Below are 26,097 nucleotides of genomic sequence, written 5' to 3'. Positions count from 1 at the left end.
CTCTGATCCTCGTCAGGCTGGATGTTATGCCGACGAAGGCAGAGCTCTTTGGCGACGCGGTCGCTGAAAACATATGCACAGACTGCTGATGCTACATTGCCTCAATACCGACTCACGTCGGACTCCGACATGGGATATTCAGCGTCCCTGAGTGATCTTGTATTTGCTACCTGGGTGCGGCAGGTGTAGAATCTGCGATATGCTCGTCTTTGATGAGGACATCTCTGTCGCGAGGGCAAAAGTCGCCGCAGCGAAGGTCTAAGGCTCTGGGATGTGCAGACTACACGAGCGACGCAGGGGACACAGAAGAGGGGAGGATCGCTGCGCCGGGCTTATCGCAGATTGGAAGGCTTTCGCCATGGCCACGATGATGATCATCGATATAAAGCTTAGCGCGTACTTCAGTGTGCTTCAGTCATTTGCACCTGCATGCGACATGGTGACGTCAAATGGGACTCGTGCGAAGCCGTACGAAGCCAAGCCAAAGGGCTTTGATCTGCGAGCCATCATACGGCCCAACATACTCGAGCTGCAGCCTTATCGATGCGCCAGAGACGATTATTCGTCTGGTGTCCTGCTCGATGCCAATGAGAACTCGCTAGGGTCTGCCTTGCCCCGTCCATCGGGCTCCTATGCACCGCTAGACGCCGATTCGAGCGACGGCATGGGAAATTTGCATCGCTATCCCGATCCTCAACAGAATGAGATCAAGGCGAGGATAGCAAAGCTCAGGGGACTCAGAGACGAGATTGGCGCCGCGGGCATCTTCCTAGGCGTAGGATCAGACGAAGTCATTGATATGCTCATGCGAGTGACTTGCTATCCGGGCAAAGATAGCATTCTCAGTCAGTCGTCATGTCAGTATGAGTCATAACGATACTGAACTTCAGAGCAGTCACGCCGCCGACTTACGGGATGTATTCGGTCTGCGCGAAAGTCAATGACGTAGCACTTGTAAAGGTCCCTCTGGATGATACTTTCGTACCTCGACTAGACGAGGTTTGTTCGATCTGTGCGCTTTTTGCCATCATGCTGACGCGCGACCAGATCAACGCTGCACTGACACCTGCCGTCAAACTCGTCTTTCTCACCTCGCCGGGCAATCCAACAGGTACTTTGATACCGCTGCAAGCTGTGCGCCAGCTGCTTGATCATCCTACTTGGCATGGTCTTGTCGTGCTTGATGAGGCCTATATCGATTTTGCCGAACCAGAAGCGAGCGGTGTCACGCTGTGCGTGGTCGATCGCTCTCTTCTGATGATACCTCACTGATCATGTATACATAGGCTGAACGAAGGCTACCAGAACTTGGTCGTCATGCAGACGCTCAGCAAAGGCTTCGGTCTGGCCGGCATCAGGTAAGAGCACTCGCCAGAGCAGCTGAGCCAGTTTGACGACTTTTTGTCCAGACTGGGATGCTGCATCTCCTCGCGCGACTTTGCGCAGATCTTGTTCAATACCAAAGCGCCCTATAACATCTCGACGCCGACTGCGCAGCTTGCCTTGCAAGCACTAGAGCCCGCCGCGATCGAACTCACCCAGCGCAATCTTGCCCAGCTGATCAAGGCTCGATCCCAACTCATCACGGAGCTCATCCAATTGGACGGCATCGGCAAAGTACGAGGAGCGAACCACGCAAATTTCATCCTCATCGAGATTCTTAATGCGACCTCACGCAAGCCAGATAATGCCCGCGCAGTGCTCGTCTACAAAACCTTGGCAGAAGACAAGGGCGTCGTTGTGCGCTTCAGAGGTACCGAGCCTGGTTGCGAGGGCTGCGTGCGCATCACGGTCGGCTCACCGAGCGAGTGTAAGACCTTGCTGCGCGAGATGAAGCTCGTCCTTGCGACGTCATAAGGCAGCTCGCATTCCCCTTGATACAGGACGGAACGATTGTTACAGCAAACTCAGTGTACTACATGCTTGTGCCGCGGATGCTATTGCCATTAACGAGGAGGATATGATTGCATTGGCGAGAACATCGCCGATAACACAAACCTGGTGGTGTTTTGATCTTCGGGGATGAGTCACGCCGCGCTCCAGTTGATGAACTTTGCGAATAAGTGAAGCTCGTGAGTAGGAGTAGAGCAATGAGACCGAAGCAGATACCAAGTCTACAGCGTGCAGCTCTCGCATATGGACTTTGACGCTCCCTGCTCTCTGCATACTCGCAGAGGCGAGCATATTCTGCTTCGATATGACACACGACTTGACCTCAAGGATTGCAGTGCTCCACGGGGCAGGCAGCTTTTTCATGTTGTTAGGTCAGCGAGAGTCAAGATTGCTTCGCGCTGGCCTGTCCACCTGGGGGACAAGAAAAGTCGCCGCAGGATTGATGCGTACCATGCCACCATTCGTTCAGCCCATAACCTGACTTGATCCCACAGCGATCTCCGGGTCATCTAGATGCGGTCCGGTGCGTCCTTCTCGAAGGACACGGCAACCGAGCAGTATCGACGGTGCTCGGGCCTGTTCGTAACAATCGTGGAGGCCAAAACCACCTTCAAAGATGGGTCGAACAAGCGTGTCGTATGCCACTTGACCGAAACCGCCGTCCAGATGGACTTTGTTGCACATGAGACCTCTGTCATCCCAAAAGGTTCTCGTGGATTTTAGCAGAAGGGCCTAGCGTACCATGTCTTCGAGACGCAGTACGTGTTAGATAGCTTGCAATCGCGCTTTGCGATTTACGATTACTTAGTTGAATTTTGCAGTATGACAGCCCACGAGGCAATAGACACGTGTCACATATGCCTGCAGTACGCGCAAACCTCACATTTGACGACGCCACATACGGAAACCCCGCGCTTGCCCTCGCGGTTGAATAAGCTTGAAATTTGCCGCGACGCGCATTACACCACGCGAAGCGGTTCAAATCCTTTGGTGATAAAAGATTTCAGGTCCTACAAGACCAAAGAACACAAACGCTGTGCACAAAAGTAGCAAAAATGAACTTCCTGATCGGGAATCGAACCCGAGTCGCCCGCGTATGTGGTGTATCTTCTGATACTCCAGATGACAAGCGGAAGTACTAACCACTATACTATCAAGAATGATCTGGTATACCAACTTACACAATATCTAGTATATATACCTATAAAAGAGCTCCCGCTGTTCAAGCAACATAGGCGTTGATCTATGTGACGCACAGAGCTGACAGCAGCTACGTGAAGGCAAGATGGGACTTCAAGGTCGCCTCACGACCTATAACAAACGAGCCTGCCGACACTTGAGGACCGCTGTCTGCTCATGAGCCATACGCGAATGCAAGGTCCTCTCAGGCCGTGACTGTAGCAGATGCACTTTGCATTCACATGCACCGCCACATCCCACAAGTCTAAGCAACACAGATGGCATAGGAGTGCTCCAACGAGCGCATTTTGAGTCTTTTGCCCTCTGCTCCCGAAAATGGTCAATGAAACACAAAGGATGCATCGACTGGGTAGCAACAGAATAGAATAGCTCGCTGAAGCACCCGTGATCTAGCTACTCGGCCTCTCCCAGCCGCTACCAGTTTGACGCAGCCGCAAATATAGGCCGAGACCAGGTCGAGCATGTGGGACAGGCATCAGGCCAAGCTTGACAGCAATCGCGCTCCGAAATCGCATCATTCTCTGGCGCATCCATGCTTGTCTCTGACCTGTTTGCCAAGTAACACGAGGTCGATCCCAGACAGTCTCGAAGAGAAACGCTTGATGCGCTTCGATCAAGGGAGAGTCATACAGCACCGCATCGCCGGTGTACTTTAAATTCTGAGCTCCAGACTCTGCTGTCGTCGTTGTAGCACCGATCTCGTCGAACCGAACCGTTGCGGTGTCTCGATTGATCCCAATTCGTTTATCTGCTCTGAGTACAACTTCGTCGAGAAAAAAGTAGAGTCTATTGAGGAAGCCAGTGTGGAAGAACCCCAAATCACCCCGGCTAAGCAGAAGACCGTGATAGCGCAGGAAGCTCTCCAATCGCAATCGAGTCATCGGTCGATAGCAGATGCTTGACTTGTGAAACGGCGAGAAAGCCTCGGGTGCCTTTCCTATCTGGCTGACGACCGTATGGTTCCGACGATAAAGATCATCGAAGAAAATGTACCATCGGCGAGCTAGGGGCGACGACAGGCGATCTAGCCGCTCTTGTAAGAGTTCAAATGCAGCTCGTCGGCCTTGCATGATGCTACGCAAGCCCACATAATTTTCGTCCTTTTCGAGGCGTGCGCTGATGTCGTGCAGATTGCCTATGTTTTCGAAGACTCGAGGAAGGAATTGGAAGCTCATGATAGCACGCTTTGCTTGCATCTGGTCTGTGAAATGCTGCCGTAGACGACGGACCTCGCACATGATCCTCGGTAAGTGTTCGTCGATCAGTGCTCGATTGTCCAAGACAAAGTCGGTGAATGCTGGCGAAAGTCTGAAGTCCTGCGACAGACCGAGCTGAGCCAGGTCACCCCGGATCGGCGCACGTTTACCGGAGTCATGCCTGTACTCCAGCGACAGTCTGAAGCCTGAGCTGTGATTGACTCCTGACCACGTCGAGCCTGAATTGCGTTTGATAACGAGCGTTGCGTAGGAGTATTGGCAAGCATGGCTCGAAAGGAACGCGCTGATCCACCAGCGATGTCGCGGATAGGCAACATGAGGCGCATAGACAATTTGACCTTCCAGAGCGCGAAGAACCCGCCGCACATCCTGAGCTTCGCGAAACTCGTGGCTTGTGTTTTGTGCGACGAATGCATGAATCTCCGCAAGAGTCCTGATACTCACAGCAATGCCGGTATCATCGTAATAGAAGAGAAGTGTGAAGGGGAATTGTATAACGACGCAGCGACCGAAGTAGGACGTCACTTGTGCCCGTGCGTGTAGCGGACGCCAGTAAGCATCCGGACCTGACAGCTGACTGCAGATGTAATCTTGTAGCTCGACGGTGGGAGCGCCGTGAAGCATAACGCAGGCTTGCGCATATGCACTCGAGCCTAAATGAGTCAGAAGTCGTAAGTTTTCTATATGACGTTCGCCAACGGTGTCGCGAAAATCGAGCAAAGTGGGAGCTATGCCAGCCGGCTCTACAAACACAATGCGCTGCTTCGGATCGAGAGCAAATTCTTCATCGCCGAGTAGGATGGTCGTCCATGTCTCTTGCCAAACGCGTCTCTTGATATGCACCTCGACGTGCAAGTACGGACTGAAAACATCAAGACTGAATGCGAGCCGCCTGTTGAAGCGTTGTAGATAGCCTTGTACCATATTTGATGGTGCGATGATGGCGTAAAGCGAAAGTATGTATAGCAGGACGCTGATGAAAGTGTTTCCGTAATGCTGAACGGCAGCGGCTCCGGCGATGTTCAAGGTCGAGCAGAGTGTGATCACGGCGATCAACAAGTAGCCTACGCGCGATAAGGTCTCCACGGTATTGCCCACCACGCTTGAATAGCATCCACTGGTCAGCTGGACTACTAGCCAGACCAGAAAGAGGACGGAAAGGGTTGCTTGCTGTATGGCTGCTATCGCTGCCCGTGGATGATGACGAAGCAGACAATTGTCTTTTGTGATAATGACAGAGGCGGCAACGACGAGAAGCTTGAACAGCATCACGAGCGACTTGTAGGCCGCCCATCGTTTGCGATAGCCTTGATAGAGCCAGTTGAGTCTCCCAGAATCTGTTGGTCCACTGGCACGCTGATAGGCCTCATCGAGGTTGACTCGATGTGCACCCATCTCATTGTAATTTTCTACCTCGGGCGTTGATGCGCGCACTACGGTCCAGAGACGCAATGGGAACCACAGCGAGTAGACAAGAACGCAGACTGCTGAGATGAGCAAGATCGGCAGTGCACCATTGAAGCCGCCAAGGGTCATGGTGGTCGTATAGCAGAAATCGAGGCCATCTTTTTGGCCTGGCAAGGTGATGGGCTGCGGGTTGTCAGTTGTGAGGTAAGGGTCATCAACAACCCAGAAGTCACTTCGCCACACAAGTGCTGCCAGTGTCAGCTCTGATAGAGGTATATACTGCCACAGTCTGTCAGGTCGATACGCAATCGGCGAACAGCTAGCATACCAGAGATGTCAAGACAAAGATCAGTGTCATGTGTATAGCTTTTGTCTTGCGCAAACGCGTGAACCACCCCAATTTCTGCGTCGAATGACCGTCTAGATCGAAGCCTTCACCGTCAAGTCGCGTGTCGAGTGATGTTGTGGCACCGCGCCATCGCCCAGTCATCTTCCAGAAAGAGTACAGGCACATCATCACAAGCAATATGAAAGTTGAGAACCACAAATAGACAGAGCCGAAGACTGACGCTAAGCTGAGAGATAAGACTGCAGTGATTCTACGAATGTATTGTTTGAACACCGATGTCGTTGCGATCAGTGCCTCTGCTGAAGTTGGAGATAAGCCAAGCACTACTGCTAACAGCTGTACCGTGTCGCGAAGGAGCTCAACACGGAGCAGCTTCTGTCCTGTCGCACTCGCCTCATAGCTGATGAGACCGTCAATAACGGCGGACAACATCGTGTTGAGGTCGGTTACGCCTGCCCCTTTGCGCCGATTTTGCGTGAGGAGCTCGACGCTCACATTGGGCGGCAGCAGGTGAAAAGGCGGGAACAGCGTGACCTCGCCCTGTGGCTTCACTGGCGTGCGAACAAAGGCAGCAACGATGCGCTGCCATATTGACAATCTGCTGCTCCGCTTGTGCCATTCGCGCCATGCCTTCTTTTCTTTCGATCCAAGCAAAGGCTGAGTCGATGAGAACTCGGGCGTACTTTGCTCGCAGATCAGTTGATCCAGGTCTGGCAGAAGCAGTGGTAGCGCAGATGACTCAAAGATCTTGTAGGCCGGTACGAGATCACCTGAGCTGGCCGGCCTTGGGCTAGGCGACACTGCTGTCGAGCTCAAGTGCGCTGGCAATAGCGGTCGCTCGTTGTCGTCCAGAAACAGCTCACGCAGATGCGGCGGGACATCTGATTGCATGCTTGGCAGGGAGATGGGAGATGAGGGAGGATCATGTCGACAAATGACATGGTCTGTGCGCGAGAATGATGGGTCTGTGCGACGCGCCCTGATTTATTAGCGTCTCGGCAGATTTGCGGCGGCAAAGTATCCAGTCGCGTCTCGTTGGCCACCACTTTCGTCAACTGTTAGTGCAGAAACATTGCAACCTTGCCAGCCATCTGCTCAGGCAGCGGATATATAATTGCACTCTTCTTCGACATTTCTCACCACGCAAGAGTTAGGGACAGAGCGCAGAGCCAGGCTGGGAGTCATCAAGAGGCGCGAAAGGGGTTGTCACACTACTCTGGCAGCATCTGGCGATCAGTGTACCACTGGCGAGGTTCGTCTGCGGTCTCTGAGTTCGTGCGCCTTGATACTGACGGTCGTTGTAGGCTATGGCGACTATCTGGCGAACAGCTGACGGCACTGGCGAATCATCTGGCGATACTCTCAGCCCTTCTCAGCCTCGTCAGCTGTTCGCTCGAGCCCGACTACAAGAGTTTGTCGCTTCCAGCTACGGTGCTGGCTCATCGGCAACTGTCTCGAGCGGCCTGCTCGCCCTACCTCTAACCCCTAGAATACACTTCTGCATAGCAAATCTATGAGCCGATTTAGGGTTGGCACTGGCGGTGAGATTTCGCTAGGAGAGGAGTTCCCAGGTCTGCCTCCGCTATCGGTCCTCGAACACTTGCGCTGGATTGCAGATGTCAGGCCACGGACATTGCGTGCAGCGGTTGGTTTCTAGGTATCTGGCCAACACTGCACGTGAAAGAGGTTTGCATCTGTTTTGCCTTGTGCCTCCCCTCCTCGACCGCCGGACGGGCTCTTGCATCACAATCGATCCTCAAAAGCCGACCTCGACTACGGATCGACCGCCTCTGTCAAGCATCTGACGGCACTGGCAAGCCATCTAGCAACTCTATTTCGTTTAGACCTGTCGACATCAGCCCGGCGAATCTCGACGACAAGTCAATTTGTACCCTGTCTTGTAATGGACACCAGCGTGCTTTTCAACAACACATGAATGCGTGCTACGAAGCTGAGCGATATCCACAGAACAGATGCCGTTGAAGCGACGATGAGCCTCACCTAATCTGCTGAATGTGCTATGTACTGAGACATGAACCAATGAATGACGCGTCGTCATGCATGCCTACACGGGAGTGCATCACCGCTTCTCCTTGACTAACAGCTGTTACGCAAGCAGGGATGCTGCGATGAAGGCGACGAAGAAGCGAGTAAGATACCAGCATCGGCATGAATTTGACTCGCTGCGAGTTCCTCTCATCAGCTTGTCGCAAGAGGTGCAGCTTGACATACCTCTGAAGCCAAATATACTGAGGATTGTCGCCGACGGAACCTCAATATCGACACCATACTGCAGAGGCAGGCGCGTCAATACTGTCCGGTCCTGATGCCACGTGGACTCACTCGATGGTCCTTGAGCTGCAATGATTGAAGCTCGTTGAGGAGCAGCGAGTCGAATGCGGCATGAAAGAATGAGATTGTCTGCGGCCAACCGACAGCTTGCGGAACCTTGTCGCGATTGATCAAAAGGCCAGCGAACAGCAGGCTGCAGTGAGGAAGTCAGTCACAAGGACGCAAGCATGTCGCATGACTTGCTTGGAGAGCATGACGAGGCTGCCGACTGGGTTCGCAACGCCGTTGTCCCAAGGACTGTAGTACCCATTGATCGCTCGCGCATGAATAATATCCGCTCGCCGACTCGGCAGGCCGACTAGAGATCGACTTCTGTAAGACCGCGTATCGTCGGACCGCAAAATTTGATTAAGGGTCTGCGATGTGCATGCTTGTATCGTCGAGACAGATGCTTTTTGGTCCCGTGAGTTGCTCAAAAGTTTGATTGCAGCAAGTATGATTGCGGTATTCCTTCGTATGTCGCGTCGGTCTTGCGTGCTTCTACCTAAAGCAGCGAAGGTAGATCGATAGGCGGGTCGCTATTCTTTGAAGCCTTGATGCTGTCATGCAAAGCCACAGGCCTGTCAGGAGACTTGATGATGAGGTTTTGCATGCTGGAAAAAAACGCAATCCGACTCGAAGTGAGGCTGGTTCACCTTTGAGGCATGCGGTATAGCAAGCCTGCGAAGCGCTTTTGAGGTCTTGCTGAGGCTCAGGATAGTGCCAGAGTCTCGATAAGCCCATTTTCCGGTGAAGACGAGTTCGTCGACGATGTAGAGCACAAGATCGCGTGGCAGTGTGGCAATGGCAGCGGACCGATTTTGCTTAAAGCAGAAAACGCCTGCTGCGGCGCTGCCATGGCGAGAATCTGTTTGGCTGGGGAGTAGGGGATGTGGCCAATAAGACCATGACGCTTGACGCTTGTGACGTGTCGAAATGTCGGCGGTGTCGGCCACGTGTCGATTATTGACGTGTCGGCGCTTCGACTTGTCGAGCCGTGGAGAGTTGCGAGAGGTCCATCAGGTCACAATATGTCTAGACCTCGCTTCAAGACATTAGAAGACTCGGAGATCGATCTCAAGGTCCGATGTGAAGCCCAAGCTGGCCCGTCTGCGATAAGCGGCAATGGGATCAGCTGAGCTCAGATTTTGGTCAAGGGCGTATGCTGACCTGGCTTGCTCTGCCCCTGCTTCACACTGTCGATACACGCACCTCGAATGACACTGTAGCCTGACAAAGTCGACAAGGAGTACAGCGTCTTTCGAGTCTAGCTAGATCCATCGCTCACAAGTCCACCGTCGCAGCAAATTGACTGTCTTTGCAACTGGCATTCATGTCAAGTCGAAGCAGCAGAAGGAGAAAGAGGCGAGACGGCATGCAGAAGCCAGTCATGGAGTAGCTGACAAATCAAAACAGGCTGCCGAGCTCAAGCAAAAGCAAGAAGATGAAGAGGCTGCGCGTGCCTACCTCGACTTTGTAGAGGCTTTCGAAGGCAGCGGCGGCAATGATAAGAAGCGTGTTCAGGCGCCCGCGTTCGTCAGAGCCGGAGGTCAATTCTCGCGCTATGTTTGTCAGGCTGAGAGCTCATGTAGACTCGTAGCTGCACCGTCAGAGCGACCACGCGAAGTTGTGCGCGCGCCTACAGCGTCTTCCTCGACAACAAAGCGACCCGCATTCGATGAGGAGGACATCGCACCGAGTGTAGCGATACGCAAGAAGCGTCAGATGGATTCTTTCCTCGACGAGCTCAAGCGGTAAGCTTTGGTTCGTGCACGAGACATCTGCTTAAGGGCTTTGCAGAGATCAGAAGAGTCGCGAGGATCGTCTCAGAAGCCGAATGAATGGTAGCTATGGCTTCTAATCTCGACGGATAGCGCTCAATGGTAGTGCAGACACGGGTGCTTCCTTGAGCGCTTTAGCAGGTAAGCCTTGCGCTTACGCGCCGTACGAGGCTGACGTCGGCATGCAGCGCAAGAAGCACACATGGGTGCCGATGGGTTTGCCGATCCGATGACGACCAATTTACATCTCGGCAATTTGCCTCCGCATCTCAATGAAGAAGTTCTCGGGCATTTCGCAGCAAAGCAGGTAGGCCCAGTCGGCACCGTCAAAATTATGTGGCCTCGAAGCGACGAATTCGTGGTCCATAGTGGCATGCTCGGACAGTCCTCCAAGCGAGCACAAGGTCTCAACGGCTTCGTTGCTTTCATGGACCGCAAGACCGCCGAACGAGGTCAAGAGTTCTTTGAAGGATACGAGTGGGATGACTATACGATTCGAACCGGGTGGGGCAAGTCCATGCCACTACCATCTCGGCCAAAGTACTACCACGTACCTGCGCAAATGCCAGAGAAATCAAGTCGATCCGGACGCTTTCGTTCGACATCGCCGGCTTATCGTCGATCTCGCTCGCCGCCAGCTCGAAAGACGCAGCGCGTTTGGCCAAAGATAGACAGACGCACTGAAGACTTTCTCGTTGATCTGGCAGACGAGATCCAAGATCGTGGCACCAAGTTTGAGCGACTTGTGCGTGAGCGCGAGACAGACAATCCTCGCTATGCCTTTTTGCGCGATTTTCAAGACCCGGCATACCATTTCTTCAAGATGCTGCTCGATCGCGATTACCGTCCACCTAGTCCACCTCCAAGGCCATTCACGGACGAGGTACTGATCTCGCGTGCCCGGTGAACCAAGTTGACACGCACGGTACAGGGCGCAGCAGACGTCTACACGACAGACAGCGAAGAAGAGGAGGAGCGAGAGCTTCGTAAGCGCGACAGCAAATTGGGCAAGTTGTCACGACGCCGCTTGGACGCCAATCTGCGAAGCTTGACACTTACGCGAGGACGCATCGCTCGCTGCATGGCCTTTGCAATGCGACATACGGAGATGGCCGAGGAGGTTGCGGAGATTATCTGCAGATCGCTCATGATTGACGAGACGCCCATCCCAAGAAAGCTGTCTCGGCTTCATCTCGTCTCTGATATCCTGCACAACAGCTCGGCTCCGATACATAATGCATGGAAGTACCGGCAAGCGTTCGAGACAAGACTGGCTCAAGTCTTTGATCATCTCAATCTGATCTATCAGTCGTTTCCTGGTCGCATGAAGGCAGAAGTCTTTCTTCGTCAAATCTTGTCGATCCTGGAAGTCTGGGAAACTTGGATCGTCTTTCCGCCTGCTGTCATGCTCGAATATCGAGACCGTCTGGTCAATGGCGACGCAGGCATTGCCGACAACTTTGATGAGCTGCAAGATGACGAAGATGGCGCAGAAATAGACTATTCGTCCGCTGAGCCCATCAAAGGGTTCAAGAGGCTAGAATCTGGGGCTATCATGGCGTCTGTTGACGGCGACCCTGTGGGTGACAAAGCCTCGCCGGAAGTAGTTGACCTCGTTTCCGAAGACGTCGCAGAGGCGGATGCAGAGTATGCTGAGCTATACGGTGTATCACCTGCTTTGCCTGCTCCTTTGCCAATTTCAGCAGATCAGCCGCAAGACGAAGCACCTGCGCCAATTCTTGCGCCGACATTCTCGGTCAAATTGGGTATAAAGAAGCGATGACTGCTGTATCTGACCATTGCACGCGTCGAGGACGTGGTTTGCTCGCCTCGCTCTCGATGTGTCTGCGCAAAATCTCCTCAACGGAGCCCTCATCGACCAGCTACAACAACGCTAAGCACTGAGTCGTTGCCTCGCAGGTGATCGAGCATAGCGCATACCAAGCCGTTGACTCCCTTCAACACAGATTATCCCACCTTCATATTTCGATCCCCGTACATACGCGCCTTACATCAGTGCCGAGACCCAGGATCAGTACGAGCGAGCGCAGTCTTGTGTCATACAGGGCCCGCCGTGCTGTAGCCTGCAGCGTCACGTAGCCAAGTGCCAACGTGCTCAAAAGAAGCGACCTATTTGCACATCATCGGGGAAGTGATCATCACCGAGACAAGCGATGGCGACGACAGAGGTGCGTCATTGCTGCCGGGGATCTTGAGCGAGCTGATGCCTAGCATAGCCCCGCAACGCCTGGCAGAAGCTGAAGCTGCGCTTGCGTGGCGATGTCGCGATCAGGCAAGAAAAGTACGATCACAGGGATGTACTGAAGGCCTCCATCGGCTCGCCAATCAAGGTGTCTGCACTCAGTCCGACAATGACGAGACAGATCATCACAAACGCAGATAAGAGGATTCTCATTTGGTTGGACGAAGTCAACGCGGCTGCAAAGGAGTCTATCAACATCAAGTCGCAGATGTACGATGCCCCATGTCAAATCGCGCAGATTGCAGAGAGCTGTCAAAGCGAGGGTACTGGACCAAGCTCGTTTGAAGCACATGGCGTAGGCGAATTCAGCGAGGCCATCATTCGTCCCTTGCGCGTCAAGACAAGGAAAAGCTCTAGTCCTCCGATCTCGCCCGTGATGACACAATGCGAACCGACACTCAGCCCTCTTGATACCAAGTCGACGCGCCGCGCTTGTACAAGTCATTTCTTGCCGCGAAACAGAGTGTCTTCACTGACAACGGCAGCTCAGGGCCGTCAGACAATGCCACCCCTGTCGCACTCTCTCCCTTGCTCTGCGCCTACTGGGGAACTGCGTACCTCGATTGCCAAGGCATCACTGGCAAGCTCAATCAGTCGCACGAATGCCCTCAAATTCCCGACACCGCCCAGAAGATCGCCGCAGAGCTGGCGCAATCTCTTGAAAGTCCCCGACGAATCAGCGGACACGCTCATCGACGAAACATCGCAAGACACAGTACCTTTGATCGCAGGCAGACTCGCGGATAGAAGAGTCTCGAAGGCGCCGCGCTGGTCCCGTCCTCTATCGAGACTGTTCCATGCAGCTACATCCGAGCCCAAGTCGATGGCGACTCAACGCTACTCGGTCTCGTCGTCGTTCTATAGCTCAGACTCGCAGACCTTGGCTTCTTTTGGCGCACACGATCCCTTATCAGCACGTCACGCATCGGTCATCAGTACCGACATTGCGCTCAAACAGGCTGAAGTCGTCAAACAGCGTGAACGACTAACCTTGCTGCCAAAGACGATTGAGCTGTCTGCAGAGCGAATGGGCATCACCGACGTCGAAGCCGAGATCTCAGAAACACTCAACGAGCTCTGCACTGCGCAGTACCAAGCAGCTTTGAACGAGCTACGCCATTCGACGAGCCGTAAGCGATTTGCTTCTTGAGAGGGTCGTTCTCGGAGAGCTGCAGCTTCTTGTTGGCCTCACGCGTAGCTCGGCGTTGCAGAATGCATTCGCGAAGCTGTACAAGCATGAAAGGCTACATCGAGCCAGCTCGGTCCTACTGTTCATAGCCATACGCGTCTTCTCGCTTGTGATGATTATGCGCAGTTTGGCTGAGCTGATGAGAGTTGAAGCTCTCGCGTCCACTTCTGGACTAAGGCCGCCGAACGGGCGCGGAACTGATACTTATCGTCATCGGTAACGATCGTGTCTGGCTTGCAGATGGTCTTGAGGACTTTTACCAGCTTCGAAGGCTGCGGAACGGACAGTCAGCTGGATTGCTACTTGATCCGCCGGACTCACGCCCAGCCAATCTGCGCGCATCTGGAAGTTTTCGATAGTTGTGTAAAGCTCGGCCATTGAGCCAGTTTCCTGCGCCACGATCAGCCAAGGTCGGGTAAAGTGGCTTTGAAGCTAACAGAGGCGGGCAATGGCGTTTGGCCGAGGAAGCCACGCTGAAGCTTGACTCGCCAGCCATAGACTTGTCGCGCAGACGCTTCGTCCTCTGTGCCTTGCAGTCAGCAGGGCCATGGTTGCCAGTCAAGAAACTGACCCGTCTCGTTTGCGCTTGTTGCATGTCCGTTCTGAGCAGATTTGCCCTTTTTGCTGGAACCACCGAGCTAGGGTATCGCATTAGCATCGCGCCGGCATCCAACAGAGCGCGATCATACCGGAGTGGCAGCAAGATCGCTGAGCTTCTCCTTCTTGCTCTCTTTGCTTTGCTCGGAAGAGGTGGACAACTTCTGCTTCTTGGCAGGCGGCTCGGATTTCTTGCCAAGTGAGAGCTTGATCTTGTTGCCGGACGGTTCCGGTCTCTTTCTCTTTTGCGTGACCAGAATGGTCTTTTTCTTCTTTGTCTTTTCGTGGCCTTCCACTTCATCCTCGTCCATCAGATCCTCATCCTCCCCATCGTCCGTCACTTCGACCTCTACCTCAACTTCCTCCTCCTCATCTGACTGCTCTGCTTGTGGGTAGCTGTCGAGGTAAGCTTGGTGAGCGGCGGCAAGCTGAACCTGCTTCTCTTCCCATTCTGTGGGGTCCAGTGCAATCTTGTAGCCTTCCAGAAGCGATCCCTTCTTGCCGGCGTTTCTTTCAATGTACTTTTCGATCGCGTTCAGAGTCAATATAGCAGCATCTTGTGGCTTCGTCCAGGCAAATTCGGCTGTGGGGAAAAATCTGACGAGAAGATGCTTATCGCCTTTTGGTTTCTCCGCAAGTGCACTCGTGCTCGCTGTGTCCGGATGCACGACCTGCAGCTATACTCAGCTTATCTGAATGTTGGGCCTAGATATTGCTCACCTTGCCCGGCCAGGCGGGGTAGCCTTTTATTTTGACAGTTACGAGATCGTCGAGCTTGGCGAACTCCTTGACCTTTGCTGCACCCTTCTTCCTTCCAGGGCCCGATGCTTTGCCTTTGGTCAGCTTGGTCGCAACGTTGGGCTTTGAGCCTCCAGCAACAGGTGAGGAGCTCGTAGTACTTTGTGGCTCAGCTCGTGCCGGCTCGCTTTTGACGAGATCTGCGGCGAACGTAGAGGGCGCAACATCGTCGATCGAATTGACGGCGGCTACAGGCTCGGTATGTATCTGGCCTAGCAGCTCTGATGTTGTGGCGGAAACGGTCTCCTTCCCTTCAGCTGAGCCGGCGATTCCTGAAGCAGCCGTCTCGGGCGCAGCTAGCTGCTCCTCTGTAGTGCTTACAGACATGACTGGCTCGACAGGCGCAGGAGCTGATGCAAAACTGGGTAGAGCGCCCGTGCCTTGCTCATCAATAGCCTTTTGCAGCTCATCTTTAGAGGCGGCAGCCTGTTCAACATTGCCAGGCGGGGGTAGGGCTGGCTCTGACGGGTTGATAGCAGCCAAGTCGGCAGTCTGAGCAGCAGACGGCGCCTCGGTCACGCTTTCTGCAGTCTGGGCCGGAGTCGACTCACTTGGCAGACCAGAAGGCACGTTGGTGACCATGCTGTCGTCTGCTACGGCACCATTTACCACGCTGTCGATCGCTGGCAGTGAGTCGACAGTGATCTTATCCTGCGAGGACAGGATAGGCTCGTTAGAGGCAAATGCGTCCATTGTTCGCAAATTGTTCGGTAATGCGGCAGCTGACTTGCGATGATCGCTTGCAGATATCGGATCGCGAGCCCAGATGGCAGTGTCTTTGCACTGATCACACGCTGCTGTCGGCCGGTCTTGACAATGCAGAGATTCTTGGGGAGCGTCGGTGGTGATGCCGCTCAGTGCGCGACGAGCCCACAAGTGGGGATGTGGGGCAAGGCTCGGTCGAATTGTCGATCGCAGGCTGTCGCGCGCAGCTGGAGATCCCAAAAGTTGTCCGAAGATCTACATGAGAATCTAGCCGTCAACGCGACAGACGATTGAGCAGCGCCTGCAGGAGAGCTGCCATTGGCTCGGCATATGGGCGACGCGCAGATTCGTAGTCTCGCTGTCGGTCTCGGACTATGCCATGATGCTGGCGAGCAGCACACGAAGCAGCTAAACGTTTCGCAAGCCTCGCCGGATCAGTCACTCTCTGTACTCGTCATCAAGGCCGATGACTTCCCTACACTACCGCCGCTGACATGCATGGGCGATTCGCCGGCTTTTCTGGCTTTCAAGGAATCCTATGGTAACTCTAGTACGAGCAGTGTGGAATCCGACACCGTCGCTGGCGCACTACGCAAGCTGGAGGGCCGTCCTACCCACGGTGTGACGATCCCTCGCCTAGTCAGCGATCGTGAGGCTCAGCAGAAGGAGCGTAGGCGGAAGACGTTTGAGGAGTTCTTGACCGACCAAGCCAGAGAATACCTTTCGACTGTCAACGCTGCCTCTACGGAAAGCTCACGAACCAGTAGCTTCCCTGTCACGCCTACGCTTGATGACCGAGGTCTTCACGACGAGGAAAGCCGGCGAGAAGAAGTCTGGATAAGCATGCAGCCAAGCACAAGTCTCCAAAGCTATTGGTCGCCGAGTCTGGCCAGCGAGTCTGAATTCAGCAAAAGCTTGGGTCTTGGGCGATCGATTGCAAGCACGATGCTTGACTACAGACGTACCAGCACGCCTGCTCGATCTTCTGTCCAAAGCAACTCTGGCCCGGCGTCATTGAGAGCAGCGTCGCCCAGTGACCCATCGGAAGAAGAAGAGAGCCTCATAGATATTTGTACTGCGCGCTACATACAGGCTAAGCGAAGTCAGCAAGCTGCCGCGCGCATGCCGGTAACGCAAGCGCTCCATCCCTCATCTGCTCGTCTTGGGGTCAGTCGACATGCCAGCCAGCCCAATCTGTCAGCTTCTGCTCGCGCGACGGATCTGGATCTCAGCACGATGACACAGCTGGGCGCTAGCACGTGCGAGAACGACATGCTACTGCACACACCAGGCTCGGAAGTCTCTCAATTCCATCTGGAACGGCATCCTGCGCTGCAAAGCTCCATCAGCGCGCCTGTCTCACCAACGCTAGGCAGACGGACACGTATGATCCAATCACGCGAAGAAGACTTGAAGACGCTACAGACGCCTCTCATGCATGATCTGGCGTGGATCGTTTCGGCTTTCGATGCCGCTCAGCCTCCTGCCTTACCATCTGCGCCATCTTTGCCTATCGAGCCAGAAGAGCCAGCACCCTCGACGCAGCAGCGGCGTGAGAGCAAGCAGAAATTGCAGTATACCTACACTTCTTGTCGCGATCTGGCCAAATTGCGCCGGGCTACTGCACAGTCGTTTGATATTGCCGATATGACGAGACACACCTCTCACGATTCCGTCGACAGCACTTCATCTGCTATGACGAGTGACTCTGGTATTAGCAGGCTACCACGTACTACCAGCCTCTCGCCTCGCGCTCAGATGATGTATCGCGGCCTGTCTGCCGCATCTTCAACCTTTACGTCGATTCACTCCTCTTCGCCAGCGATATCCGAGTCGAAACAGCAGATCAGGACGATGCCAGCCTGGCCTTTGTCGCTCGAGGAGGCACCTTGCGATCCCGACATGACTGTCCAAGCAGACCGACGGCCAGGCTCAAGCAATGCGATGGCGTTGACGCCCAGAACATGGTCGAAGCACTTTCGTCGAGCGTCTAGCTTTGTTCCTCGCTCCGCCGCTGCATCGCCAACTTTCGAGCCGCCGCATGAATCTGTCACTGCGCGGCGAGGTGTCGTTACTCGTGCCCGACACTGGCTCAAGTCGGGTGAACGTAGGAGCATTCAAAGCAAGACCACCCGGCAAAGCGCTCTGCTGGAAGCCGACAGACGCAAGCTCGCCACAATGCTTCAGCCCGAGCATTCTGTATTTGATTAGCGGTGACATCTGTCTGCTTGTATGCCCATGCACTACATTTATGGTCAAGACAACCTATCTATACCCCTATACCCCTATAATGTCACGACAACCTATCTGTACCCCTATACCCCTACAATGTTCTATTCGTCTAGTCTGATGAGATCAGAGGTCTCATCGTTTTCGTATGGGTCGGACATGACATGTGACTCCAAGATGTCATGACCGCTGTCATCCTGGCGAGTCGTGAAGCATTCAAACTGCCAGTGGTACTTCTCACTTGCGCTGTGATGAGCCAGTGTAGGTCCGAGTCCGCCGCTAGCAATCATTGCGCCCTTTGAAACCAGCGAGACTGATACGGCCTTACTCGTGCAGACTGAGATTGTTTGCTTTCCGAAAGCAGCGCTCAACGGGCGGTGCACGACGTCTTGACCTTCGGCTTCGATCATGAGGGAGCAGTCAGACTGTTCGAGTCGCGAGATGACAAAGACTTGATCGAGCCAGGCGTCTGACGGCGTTTCCTCGACTTCATGCCTGGTCTGACTGTTGTTGAGCTCGGAGACGAGCTTGTCCTTCGGTCGCGTGCGATAGCCCACGACGACGACATCGTGCTGCGGACCCTAGTATCAGCTTATGATAAGATTAAAGCAAAAGCACATACCGCTTTGTCTTTCTTCTCCTCCTTCTCGGATTCCTCTCTGAAGTTGGCGATGAACCAAGATGTCATGTTGACCAAGCTCTCGTCAACAGTGTGGTGGCCAATATGCGGATGACGAGCTATGATGTGTTCAGGCGCAGGCGCAAGGTACTTCGATGCGTGGTAGTCGTTCCAAGAGTCTAGCAAGACGAAAGAAGGTCCGAGTTGTTTTGCGGCATCCCAGGACTTCAGGTACGTCTCTGGACCGTGCAAATTGTTGTCAGGATCCTCGCCGTGGGAGAGCTCCATCATCGAGATGGGCAGCATGAAATCTTTGCCGAGGCCAACAAGGAAGTCAACAGCGAAAGCCACGTGTCCGAAAGCATCCGAACCCGGAAGTGCTGGAGCGCTCTTGCCGATCAGATCGAGCATCAGAGTCAAATTGTTGCCCGAGGACATGCCGTATAAGTTGTTCGCCTTTTGGATGATGTTCGAGATAGCGTTGGCTTGCTGGTAGTGCTTGCTGACTGCCTTGTCGATCTTGCGAGCATTGAAAGGATGAGGATGTATAAAGTGCAGTTGCATCTGACGCGCAATTGCGCTTCGGTCGAGTGCCTCGATGCGCTCCCCCATCAGCTTGCAAGCATTAGCAGCTTCTGTCGCTGGTGGCCTTGTCGCGACCATTGGACGATCCCCATGGCGATATGACTTGTGTATCAGTACTGTCTCTGTGCTAATCATCTTGTCCAGTAGCTGCAAAATTGGCTCTCGGTGTCTCATGACCTCTGGACCGAGGGACAGGTAGAACTTAAACTTGCCATGTCGCTCTGCAGCTTCAACAGCGAGATAAAGAGACTCGAGCTGATCGAGCGTGTCGACGCAAATGGCAAAGGCGTCGAATCTGCACTGTGCATGAGTGCGGTCTACGTGATTGCAGCGCGTCACTTACCCAGTGGTGTGCGCTTTCGCCATCTCTTTGTCCCAATCTTCGGCAGAATACTCTGCCGAGTAGTCGGCCAAAAAGCTTGCGCAAATCTGAGTGGGTGCCTTGTCGAAATCGATGGACGGTCTCTGATAATTGTGAGGCGCCTTCTTGGCTAGCGCATGGGTCGTCACTTGGCCGCCGACCATGGCATGGAATGGGTTGCTGCTCGCGTGTGCTCCGGCGTGCTGTGACATGAGCAAAGTATGCGACTGACCGCCGAAAAGCGACTTGAAGAACGGCAGCTTGATGATGCCCTTGTACAGTAAGAAGCCAACAAGAGCTGTCGCTGCTGCAATGCCGATGACGGTGGGCGCGGCAACTTTAGCCGCCAGATGATCGTTGCTCGACGGGGTCGCCGCATTCGTCAGCGGGATACCCGAATTCACCCCTGCCGGCGCGATCTTGACACCGGACGGCTGACTGTTCGGCGTGTAAAAAGGGATATATTGTGTATTGTCGCCACTGAGTGACACTACAAAGGAGGTCACATCGCCGTTGGCTGCTGTGGCTGTCAACGTTATGGGCACACCGGGGGTGAGGATTGGCTGGATTGCGGAGAATGTCTCCGGGGCTATAGGCTGGTTGGGCACATTATCAGCGGGCGCGACCTGCTGTGGCGCATTCTCTGGCGCAACAGGCGGATCTGCCTCCGCGTTTGGTGCTGGATCTGGTTGTGATATCTGATCGGTCACTGGCGCTGCGTTAGGATCTGGCGCAGGATTCGGGTCCGTTTGCGCTGGCACGGTCCCAGGCGCGAGGTTGGGGTCAGGCTCTGGCTGCGGCTGCGGTTGAGGCGCTAGAGCTGGGTCGGGGTCAGGCTCTGGCTGCGGTTGAGGCGCTGGATCAGGCTCGGGCGTAGGCACTGGATTGAGAGACGGTCCATTTGGGACGAGTGTGACTGGCGGTGCACTCGCCGGGCCGGTAGGCTGCACGATAATGACGGGAGCAGGCGTCGAGCTAGTAATTGTTGAAGACGGTGAGACGACTGCATCAGAGCTTGTCGTTATCGTTGTCGAGCTTAGACTGCTACTACCGCTGCTCGAGGTTGTCGAGCTGCTTGTCTCTGTGCTGGATGTCGCGCTGGTAGTAGCAGTGGTCGATGTCGAACTGCTCGTATCTGTACTGGAAGTTGGGCTTGACGGAGCAGTAGTTGAAGTCGAGCTGCTAATGTCCGTACTTGATGTTGGGCTGGTAATCGTGCTCGAGGATGTCGTGCTGCTTGTAGTACTCGAGGTAGACGTGGGTTCGGTGGATGTTGACGTACTTGACGAAGAGGTTGTCGAGCTACTCGTGGTAGTGAATGTGCTCGATGTTGTCGGCGGAATGGTCACACATTGCGTGAGAGGCGATAGGGTCATCTCTGTGCTGTACAACGTCTCAGGCGACTGGTGCAACTTTTCTCAGCGCCATATCAGACCACATGAGGATGGTGGTGCTTACCTCGAGAGTACTCGTCGACACATAGGAGGTTGTTAAGATCGTGCTGGTGTCGCTCGTGATGTACACTGTGGTGACGCTGCTCGAGACGATGGCACTCTCGCTTGATGCGTCGCATGCTGTCGGCGTGGGGCTCGCATCCTCTGCAGCGTTGAACAATTGTCTGCGATACTTGAGTCGCCGGCGTACAGGATCGATATAATTTCGCTTGACACGTTTGTTAGTCTTACTGGGGTCACGAACATCATTATCACGTCTTGATGTGCAAGCGCCACATTGTGTAGAATCCGTGGAACAGCCAGATGCGTGGCCATTAGCTGTGCAGCATTTCTCATTGCAGCTAGGCGAGATCGAGCTTCGCTTCTTGAAGGCTGGCGGACAGCCATATTGGTAGTAATTGGCATTGCAGTACGCGGGATCGTCGCTCGACTGACAGCAAGCGTGCGTACTCCCCAGGCCGCCCGAGCTGTGCGTTGCGTCAGCAACTGCGCAGACGCGAATGACGTGGCCCACCCATTCCCAGAGTTGAGTAAACCAGAGCCACCAGAGCCACCCGAGCCAGAAAAGCCAGAGCCACCACTGCCTGTCGGCGTTCCTACTGGCGCATCGGTCGTCGAAGTCGAAGTTGTGATTGATGTTGGCAAAGGTGAGCAGCTGGTTACGTAAATCGTAGACAGCGAAGAGGTGGTTGTACTGCTCGCTAAGGTCTGATAGCTCGTTACTTCGGTTGTAATCTGTCAATACGGACGCATCAGCTCGTGATCTGTAGCCGAGTAGGCAAGCAACTTGCATAGCTATCAGTGACTGTCGTGGAGGCATACACGCTTCCGGGCACAGACGTGAAACCAGCTGTATAGCAGCTGACACTGCCAGCACCCGATCCATTGTTATCGGTGGGCGCGCTGCCGCCTGAGCCTCCGCCAGAACCAGAACCAGAACCAAAGCCAGAGCCAGAACCAAAGCCAGAGCCAGAGCCAAAGCCAGAGCCAGAGCCAAAGCCAGATCCAGAGCCAAAGCCAGATCCAGAGCCAAAGCCAGAGCCAAAGCCAGAGCCAGAGCCAGACATTGTGCTCGTGGCTTGGCCGTGAGGCACGAGCTCACGGGTGTCGCAGATGAGTACGCGTGAGGTGGCAGATGTTCAGCAATTAAGAGGTGCCTGCGAAACATGCTGCCAAGCTCATTCGGAATTTTCTCGGGGGCCCGGCCTGACACTATCGACAAGGCTGCTTATCTGATGGCCAAAATTAGCAGTAGCATTAGCAGGCGCTCCGGGACGCGATCGACGGAATCGCCGCGAAGACCGTGTTCCCGTCATGGGGCATCTGCTCCGTGATGCTCCCGCACGAGGCACCCGAGCTTGCCACCGCATCACTTCATTCTCACCAAAGTTTCATCGACTTTGCGCAACATGCCAGCCAATCCAGCTGACATGCATTCCTTCGACCCCAAAAATGTGAGCCAAGCGGCTTGTGGACTATGCAAGATTGACAATCAGATCAGATGATTTTCAAGCGACTCGGTCCATCTGGCCTACGGGTCTCTGTCTTCGCTTACGGTGGCTGGCTCACATTAGGCGGAACACAGCAGGGTAGGCTTCCGACGTTTAACTGATGCCCCTCTGAGCAGTTCTGGCTTCCAGGTGAAAAGGTGACAGAGCTTGTCAGCACGGCTTTCGAGCACGGCATCAATACATTCGATACGGCAGAAGTCTACAGCGGTGGTCGGGCGGAGATCGAGCTCGGCAATGCGGTCAAGCAGCTCAACATCAAGCGCTCTGAGTTGGTCATCATCACCAAAGTGTTCTTCGGCACTGGCAGCAAGGAGCCCAATGGACGCGGTCTCTCGCGGAAGCACATCATCGAAGGCTGCACAGTAAGCCGCGCCTGTCCGATGTTTCGCGCGTGCTGACTGCGCTCTTAGGACTCGTTACATCGCCTACAGATGAACTACGTCGATGTCCTCATGTGCCATCGGCCAGATTCGACGTCGCCAATGGAAGAAATAGTCAGAGCCATGTCCTTCCTGATCGACACTGGAAAGGTCTTCTATTGGGGCACAAGCGAATGGAGCGCCCAACAGATCACAGAAGCGATCGTATCTGCCGATCGCCTCGGTCTCCATCGCCCCATCGCCGATCAGCCTCAGTACAACCTCCTTCATCGCGATCGCTGCGAGAAAGAGTACGCTCCGCTGACGAAGAATTATGGTTATGGCCAGACCGTCTGGTCACCTCTGAGCAGCGGTCTGCTCACGAACAAGTACGCTCAGGAGATTCCCAAAGGATCAAGATACGACAACCACAAAGACTTCTTCAGTGACACAATCAAAGAGTTGCAAACTGAGTCGGGCAAGGCCAAGATCGCAAAGGTGACCGAGCTCGCGAAGGTTGCTGAGCGTCTCGGCGGTAGCGCTACGCAGCTTGCGCTCGCGTGGTGCGCGAAAGCAGATCATGTCAGCACAGTCTTGCTCGGCGCGACCAAGCCAGAGGTATGATGAGCTGGCTGCCACTCCAACCCCGGCTGAAATATTGGTACAGCAACTTGTCGAGAATCTAGGAGCGTTGGACATGATGCCAAAGCTTACGCCTGAAATACTGGATGAGATTGACAAGGTGAATATCAACAGTGCTCGAATCTTAACGCTTTGGCTAAATTGTACAACAGATCATGGACAACAAGCCATCAGCAAATCCCACCTACGGTCGCTAAGCTTCTAACATCAACTGCATAAGCAAGCCCAAAGGCAAAATGCGCACATCTGAATTGCATTCATTTAGGTCGACGCAGGCGGGTGCACGACAAAGACGTGCAGAGCCGATCTCCGTCCACGAGCCACGGTGATCGCACCTTGAGCGTACAGATGCCGCGCTATCGTCGTTCGGGGGTCAGCCTCCAGCTTGTCGCCATTGACATGATAGCTTCCAGTAGCCATGAATTTGCGCGCTTGGCTCTTCGTCTCTGCCATACCGCTCATGACCAGGAGATTGTGATGGCCGACTCTCTTGATAATATCTCCTGCTATATACGTCCTTGCGATAGCATTGGTAAGCTTGGCTTCTTCTGGCGTACGACCGATTGCGTCCAGGATAGTCTTGAAGTGTTCTTTGCCAAGTGAGCCACCCTGAATAAGGTTGATAATGGCCTTGGCCTTGTCGAGTTCGTTCTGTCCCCGAGCGATGCGAGTGACATGCTCTGCGAGCACCTCTTGTGCATAGCCTGGTTGTGTCTCTTGCTTTTGCATGATCTCGTCAATCTCTCTCGACGGCAGGAATGTGAAGTACTGCAAGTACTGCCGCACATCTGTGTCGCGCGTCTGACGAAAGAACTGTGCAGACGTTAGCCCGCGCTGGCTGAATCCTAAAATCAATCGTACATCGCTAAATGCCTTGTCATTCGTGCGATCGCGATCGAGCCAGATGGCATTGCCGGCGGACTTGCCAAATTTTTCGCCCGCAGCGGTCTGCAGTAAAGGCACGGTGATCCCGAACGCTTGAGGGTTTGTAGAGATATCCTGGCTGAAGCCAATTGGGCGACAGCGTCGGTTGATGAGATCGATACCGGATTGTATATTGCCCCATTGATCGGACCCGCCTAGTTGGATGGTGCAGCGCTGATGAGCATGGAGGTGCAGGAAATCGTACGCCTGGAGCAGTTGGTAGGTAAACTCGGTGAAGGACATGCCAGACTGCGATTCTAGCCGGGTCTTCGCGCTGCGCCAACAGATCAGCATATGCGCAGAGTGCAGCTTTCACGCGCACCTGTCTCTCGCAAGCATCTGACTAACGCGAGCGTACTTTGCTGGTCCAGCAAGAAACTCCAAGAGGCTGACATCTTTCAGCCAATCGCGATTGTTGACGACGCGCAGAGCGGGCAAGGTGTCACGATCGAGTGAAGAGGTGAAATGGTAGAAGATCCCCTCAACCTGCGCTTTGATGAGACGAGCGTTGTTGGCGATAGTACTGCTTGTTTGGGCTATTCGTTCGTCCGATCGTCCTGTCGGGTCGCCGACGGTGCCTGTTCCTCCGCCAATCTGCGCTCCTTGTCACTCTATTCCTGATAGCGTTGATGAGATCCGGCATACCAGAATGATAGGCTCGTGACCAGCCCTTTGGAAGTGGCCGAGCGCGACGAGGCCGAGCAGATGTCCAACATGAAGTGATTCTGCGGTAGGATCAATCCCCAAGTAGACGCTTCTGGGATTTTCCAAATGTGTGCGGAGACCGGCATTGCTGTCTCACCGAATCAGGCTCAGCTGGAAGTACTCGTGCATCTGCTTGCCTCGTGCTCTGTTTGACCATGCCGCGCGCCTCAAGCAGATCAAAGACATTGATGGCTGCATTTTGCGTCGCATCGATTGCAGCGGTACTCTGTTGTCGAGCAATTGATCGTCTACTGTAGCTCAGGAGCTGGGCTCTGATGGCTGCATGTCGGCAAAATGACTGTGCAGCATTTTGCAGCATTCGTCCAAGGTTGCTGGTGACGCGATCTGTCCTTTTCGCGCCCGCTACAAGCGATCCAGCGGCACGAGTGGAACGACGACACTATATGCGCACGTTGGCGAGTCTGAGGTGCCAGGTGTGGGTGCTCGAGGCACTTCTTCGCCTGCGCGATATAGATTGACGCGTCTCGACGAGAGCTCGGTCGAGCTCCTCGAAGCCTCTTCCGAGCGTGCTACAGTGCCAGATGCCTGGACGTCGTCGACGCCAATCGAACGTCGTACAACGGCAATCAGCCAAGTCTGATCCACTACTCTATCCGACAGCTTCGATGCGAGCTGTTCTTGTCGGTCGTCGAGACTGTCTCTATGCCTTATCGTGCCACGCAGCGTTCGTTCCGTTCTGGACGAAGAGTGAGCGCCTAGAATCATCGGGCACGTTAGGCAAATCACGTCTCTCGAGCTCAACCGAGTCATGTATCCGAATGAGTCAGCTCCACCTCTGCGCGACGTTGGGCAAGCTGGACGGATGTGTCCGCTTGGCGGACCAGACTGACTTTCTTGCGCTTCGAATACGTCACGTTCCTAGAGTCGCTACGAAAGCTCCTCGCACTCCATGCACAAACGCTCAAGACAGTGCGGGTCTTTGTAATAAGCCCCATCGATGACGAATCACCAAAGATC

The 26,097-nt window shown here is 54.3% G+C and overlaps 12 protein-coding genes across 12 annotated transcripts; 7 read left to right on the top strand and 5 right to left on the bottom strand.

Annotated features, from left to right (window-relative positions):
- Window positions 1–436: 436 nt before the first annotated feature.
- L969DRAFT_48951 (uncharacterized protein) lies at window positions 437–1,857 on the top strand (the record flags this gene model as incomplete). Its single annotated transcript, XM_014712631.1, has 5 exons — window positions 437–845; window positions 896–999; window positions 1,048–1,232; window positions 1,287–1,358; window positions 1,410–1,857. 5 exons carry the CDS (start codon window positions 437–439, stop codon window positions 1,855–1,857), a joined length of 1,218 nt encoding a protein of 405 aa, XP_014568117.1.
- A 1,527-nt stretch (window positions 1,858–3,384) lies between these two features.
- L969DRAFT_62292 (uncharacterized protein) lies at window positions 3,385–7,061 on the bottom strand. Its single transcript, XM_014712630.1, has 2 exons — window positions 6,046–7,061; window positions 3,385–5,996 (listed from the first exon to the last, which is right to left on the bottom strand). Exons 1-2 carry the CDS (start codon window positions 6,955–6,957, stop codon window positions 3,483–3,485), a joined length of 3,426 nt encoding a protein of 1,141 aa, XP_014568116.1. The 5' UTR covers window positions 6,958–7,061; the 3' UTR covers window positions 3,385–3,482.
- Window positions 7,062–7,164: 103 nt separating this feature from the next.
- On the top strand, window positions 7,165–7,399 carry L969DRAFT_48876 (uncharacterized protein; the record flags this gene model as incomplete). The annotated part of the gene is made up of 2 exons (XM_014712629.1): window positions 7,165–7,318; window positions 7,371–7,399. Coding segments are annotated over 2 exons (183 nt in total), but the record flags the coding sequence as incomplete, so codon positions are not given.
- A 119-nt stretch (window positions 7,400–7,518) lies between these two features.
- On the top strand, window positions 7,519–7,997 carry L969DRAFT_454385 (uncharacterized protein). The gene has a single exon (XM_014712628.1). The coding sequence runs from the start codon at window positions 7,683–7,685 to the stop codon at window positions 7,869–7,871; it is 189 nt and encodes a 62-aa protein (XP_014568114.1). The 5' UTR covers window positions 7,519–7,682; the 3' UTR covers window positions 7,872–7,997.
- A 20-nt stretch (window positions 7,998–8,017) lies between these two features.
- L969DRAFT_454379 (uncharacterized protein) lies at window positions 8,018–8,796 on the bottom strand. The gene is made up of 4 exons (XM_014712627.1): window positions 8,602–8,796; window positions 8,410–8,551; window positions 8,299–8,356; window positions 8,018–8,249 (listed from the first exon to the last, which is right to left on the bottom strand). Exons 1-4 carry the CDS (start codon window positions 8,610–8,612, stop codon window positions 8,164–8,166), a joined length of 297 nt encoding a protein of 98 aa, XP_014568113.1. The 5' UTR covers window positions 8,613–8,796; the 3' UTR covers window positions 8,018–8,163.
- Window positions 8,797–9,428: 632 nt separating this feature from the next.
- On the top strand, window positions 9,429–11,961 carry L969DRAFT_94591 (uncharacterized protein; the record flags this gene model as incomplete). The annotated part of the gene is made up of 9 exons (XM_014712626.1): window positions 9,429–9,479; window positions 9,627–9,646; window positions 9,702–9,762; window positions 9,814–9,946; window positions 9,998–10,151; window positions 10,198–10,241; window positions 10,290–10,319; window positions 10,367–11,061; window positions 11,110–11,961. The coding sequence occupies 9 exons, from the start codon at window positions 9,429–9,431 to the stop codon at window positions 11,959–11,961; spliced, it is 2,040 nt and encodes a 679-aa protein (XP_014568112.1).
- Window positions 11,962–12,352: 391 nt separating this feature from the next.
- L969DRAFT_17455 (uncharacterized protein) lies at window positions 12,353–13,591 on the top strand (the record flags this gene model as incomplete). The annotated part of the gene is made up of 2 exons (XM_014712272.1): window positions 12,353–12,367; window positions 12,416–13,591. The coding sequence occupies 2 exons, from the start codon at window positions 12,353–12,355 to the stop codon at window positions 13,589–13,591; spliced, it is 1,191 nt and encodes a 396-aa protein (XP_014567758.1).
- A 77-nt stretch (window positions 13,592–13,668) lies between these two features.
- L969DRAFT_454225 (uncharacterized protein) lies at window positions 13,669–15,893 on the bottom strand. The gene is made up of 7 exons (XM_014712625.1): window positions 15,753–15,893; window positions 14,948–15,676; window positions 14,320–14,904; window positions 14,202–14,268; window positions 14,068–14,153; window positions 13,952–14,020; window positions 13,669–13,902 (listed from the first exon to the last, which is right to left on the bottom strand). Exons 2-7 carry the CDS (start codon window positions 15,605–15,607, stop codon window positions 13,747–13,749), a joined length of 1,623 nt encoding a protein of 540 aa, XP_014568111.1. The 5' UTR covers window positions 15,608–15,676; window positions 15,753–15,893; the 3' UTR covers window positions 13,669–13,746.
- A 335-nt stretch (window positions 15,894–16,228) lies between these two features.
- On the top strand, window positions 16,229–17,941 carry L969DRAFT_94588 (uncharacterized protein; the record flags this gene model as incomplete). The annotated part of the gene is made up of 1 exon (XM_014712624.1): window positions 16,229–17,941. One exon carries the CDS (start codon window positions 16,229–16,231, stop codon window positions 17,939–17,941), a length of 1,713 nt encoding a protein of 570 aa, XP_014568110.1.
- Window positions 17,942–18,063: 122 nt separating this feature from the next.
- Window positions 18,064–22,045, bottom strand: L969DRAFT_94587 (uncharacterized protein; the record flags this gene model as incomplete). The annotated part of the gene is made up of 6 exons (XM_014712623.1): window positions 18,064–18,531; window positions 18,582–19,458; window positions 19,507–20,927; window positions 20,983–21,445; window positions 21,493–21,713; window positions 21,770–22,045. The coding sequence occupies 6 exons, from the start codon at window positions 22,043–22,045 to the stop codon at window positions 18,064–18,066; spliced, it is 3,726 nt and encodes a 1,241-aa protein (XP_014568109.1).
- Window positions 22,046–22,324: 279 nt separating this feature from the next.
- L969DRAFT_74776 (uncharacterized protein) lies at window positions 22,325–23,687 on the top strand (the record flags this gene model as incomplete). Its single annotated transcript, XM_014712622.1, has 6 exons — window positions 22,325–22,432; window positions 22,480–22,567; window positions 22,619–22,851; window positions 22,900–23,466; window positions 23,516–23,590; window positions 23,643–23,687. The coding sequence occupies exons 1-6, from the start codon at window positions 22,388–22,390 to the stop codon at window positions 23,685–23,687; spliced, it is 1,053 nt and encodes a 350-aa protein (XP_014568108.1). The 5' UTR covers window positions 22,325–22,387.
- On the bottom strand, window positions 23,285–25,580 carry L969DRAFT_87483 (uncharacterized protein). The gene is made up of 7 exons (XM_014712621.1): window positions 25,257–25,580; window positions 25,060–25,207; window positions 24,737–25,008; window positions 24,352–24,688; window positions 23,643–24,303; window positions 23,516–23,590; window positions 23,285–23,466 (listed from the first exon to the last, which is right to left on the bottom strand). Exons 1-5 carry the CDS (start codon window positions 25,436–25,438, stop codon window positions 23,752–23,754), a joined length of 1,491 nt encoding a protein of 496 aa, XP_014568107.1. The 5' UTR covers window positions 25,439–25,580; the 3' UTR covers window positions 23,285–23,466; window positions 23,516–23,590; window positions 23,643–23,751.
- Between the last annotated feature and the right edge of the window lie 517 nt (window positions 25,581–26,097).

The sequence above is a fragment of the Mixia osmundae genome (assembly GCF_000708205.1).
Source record: "Mixia osmundae IAM 14324 unplaced genomic scaffold scaffold_5, whole genome shotgun sequence".
In the NCBI taxonomy this organism is placed as follows: Eukaryota; Fungi; Basidiomycota; class Mixiomycetes; order Mixiales; family Mixiaceae; genus Mixia; species Mixia osmundae.
Note: the sequence above shows the minus strand (reverse complement) of the source record. Positions and strands in the feature narration are given on the sequence as shown.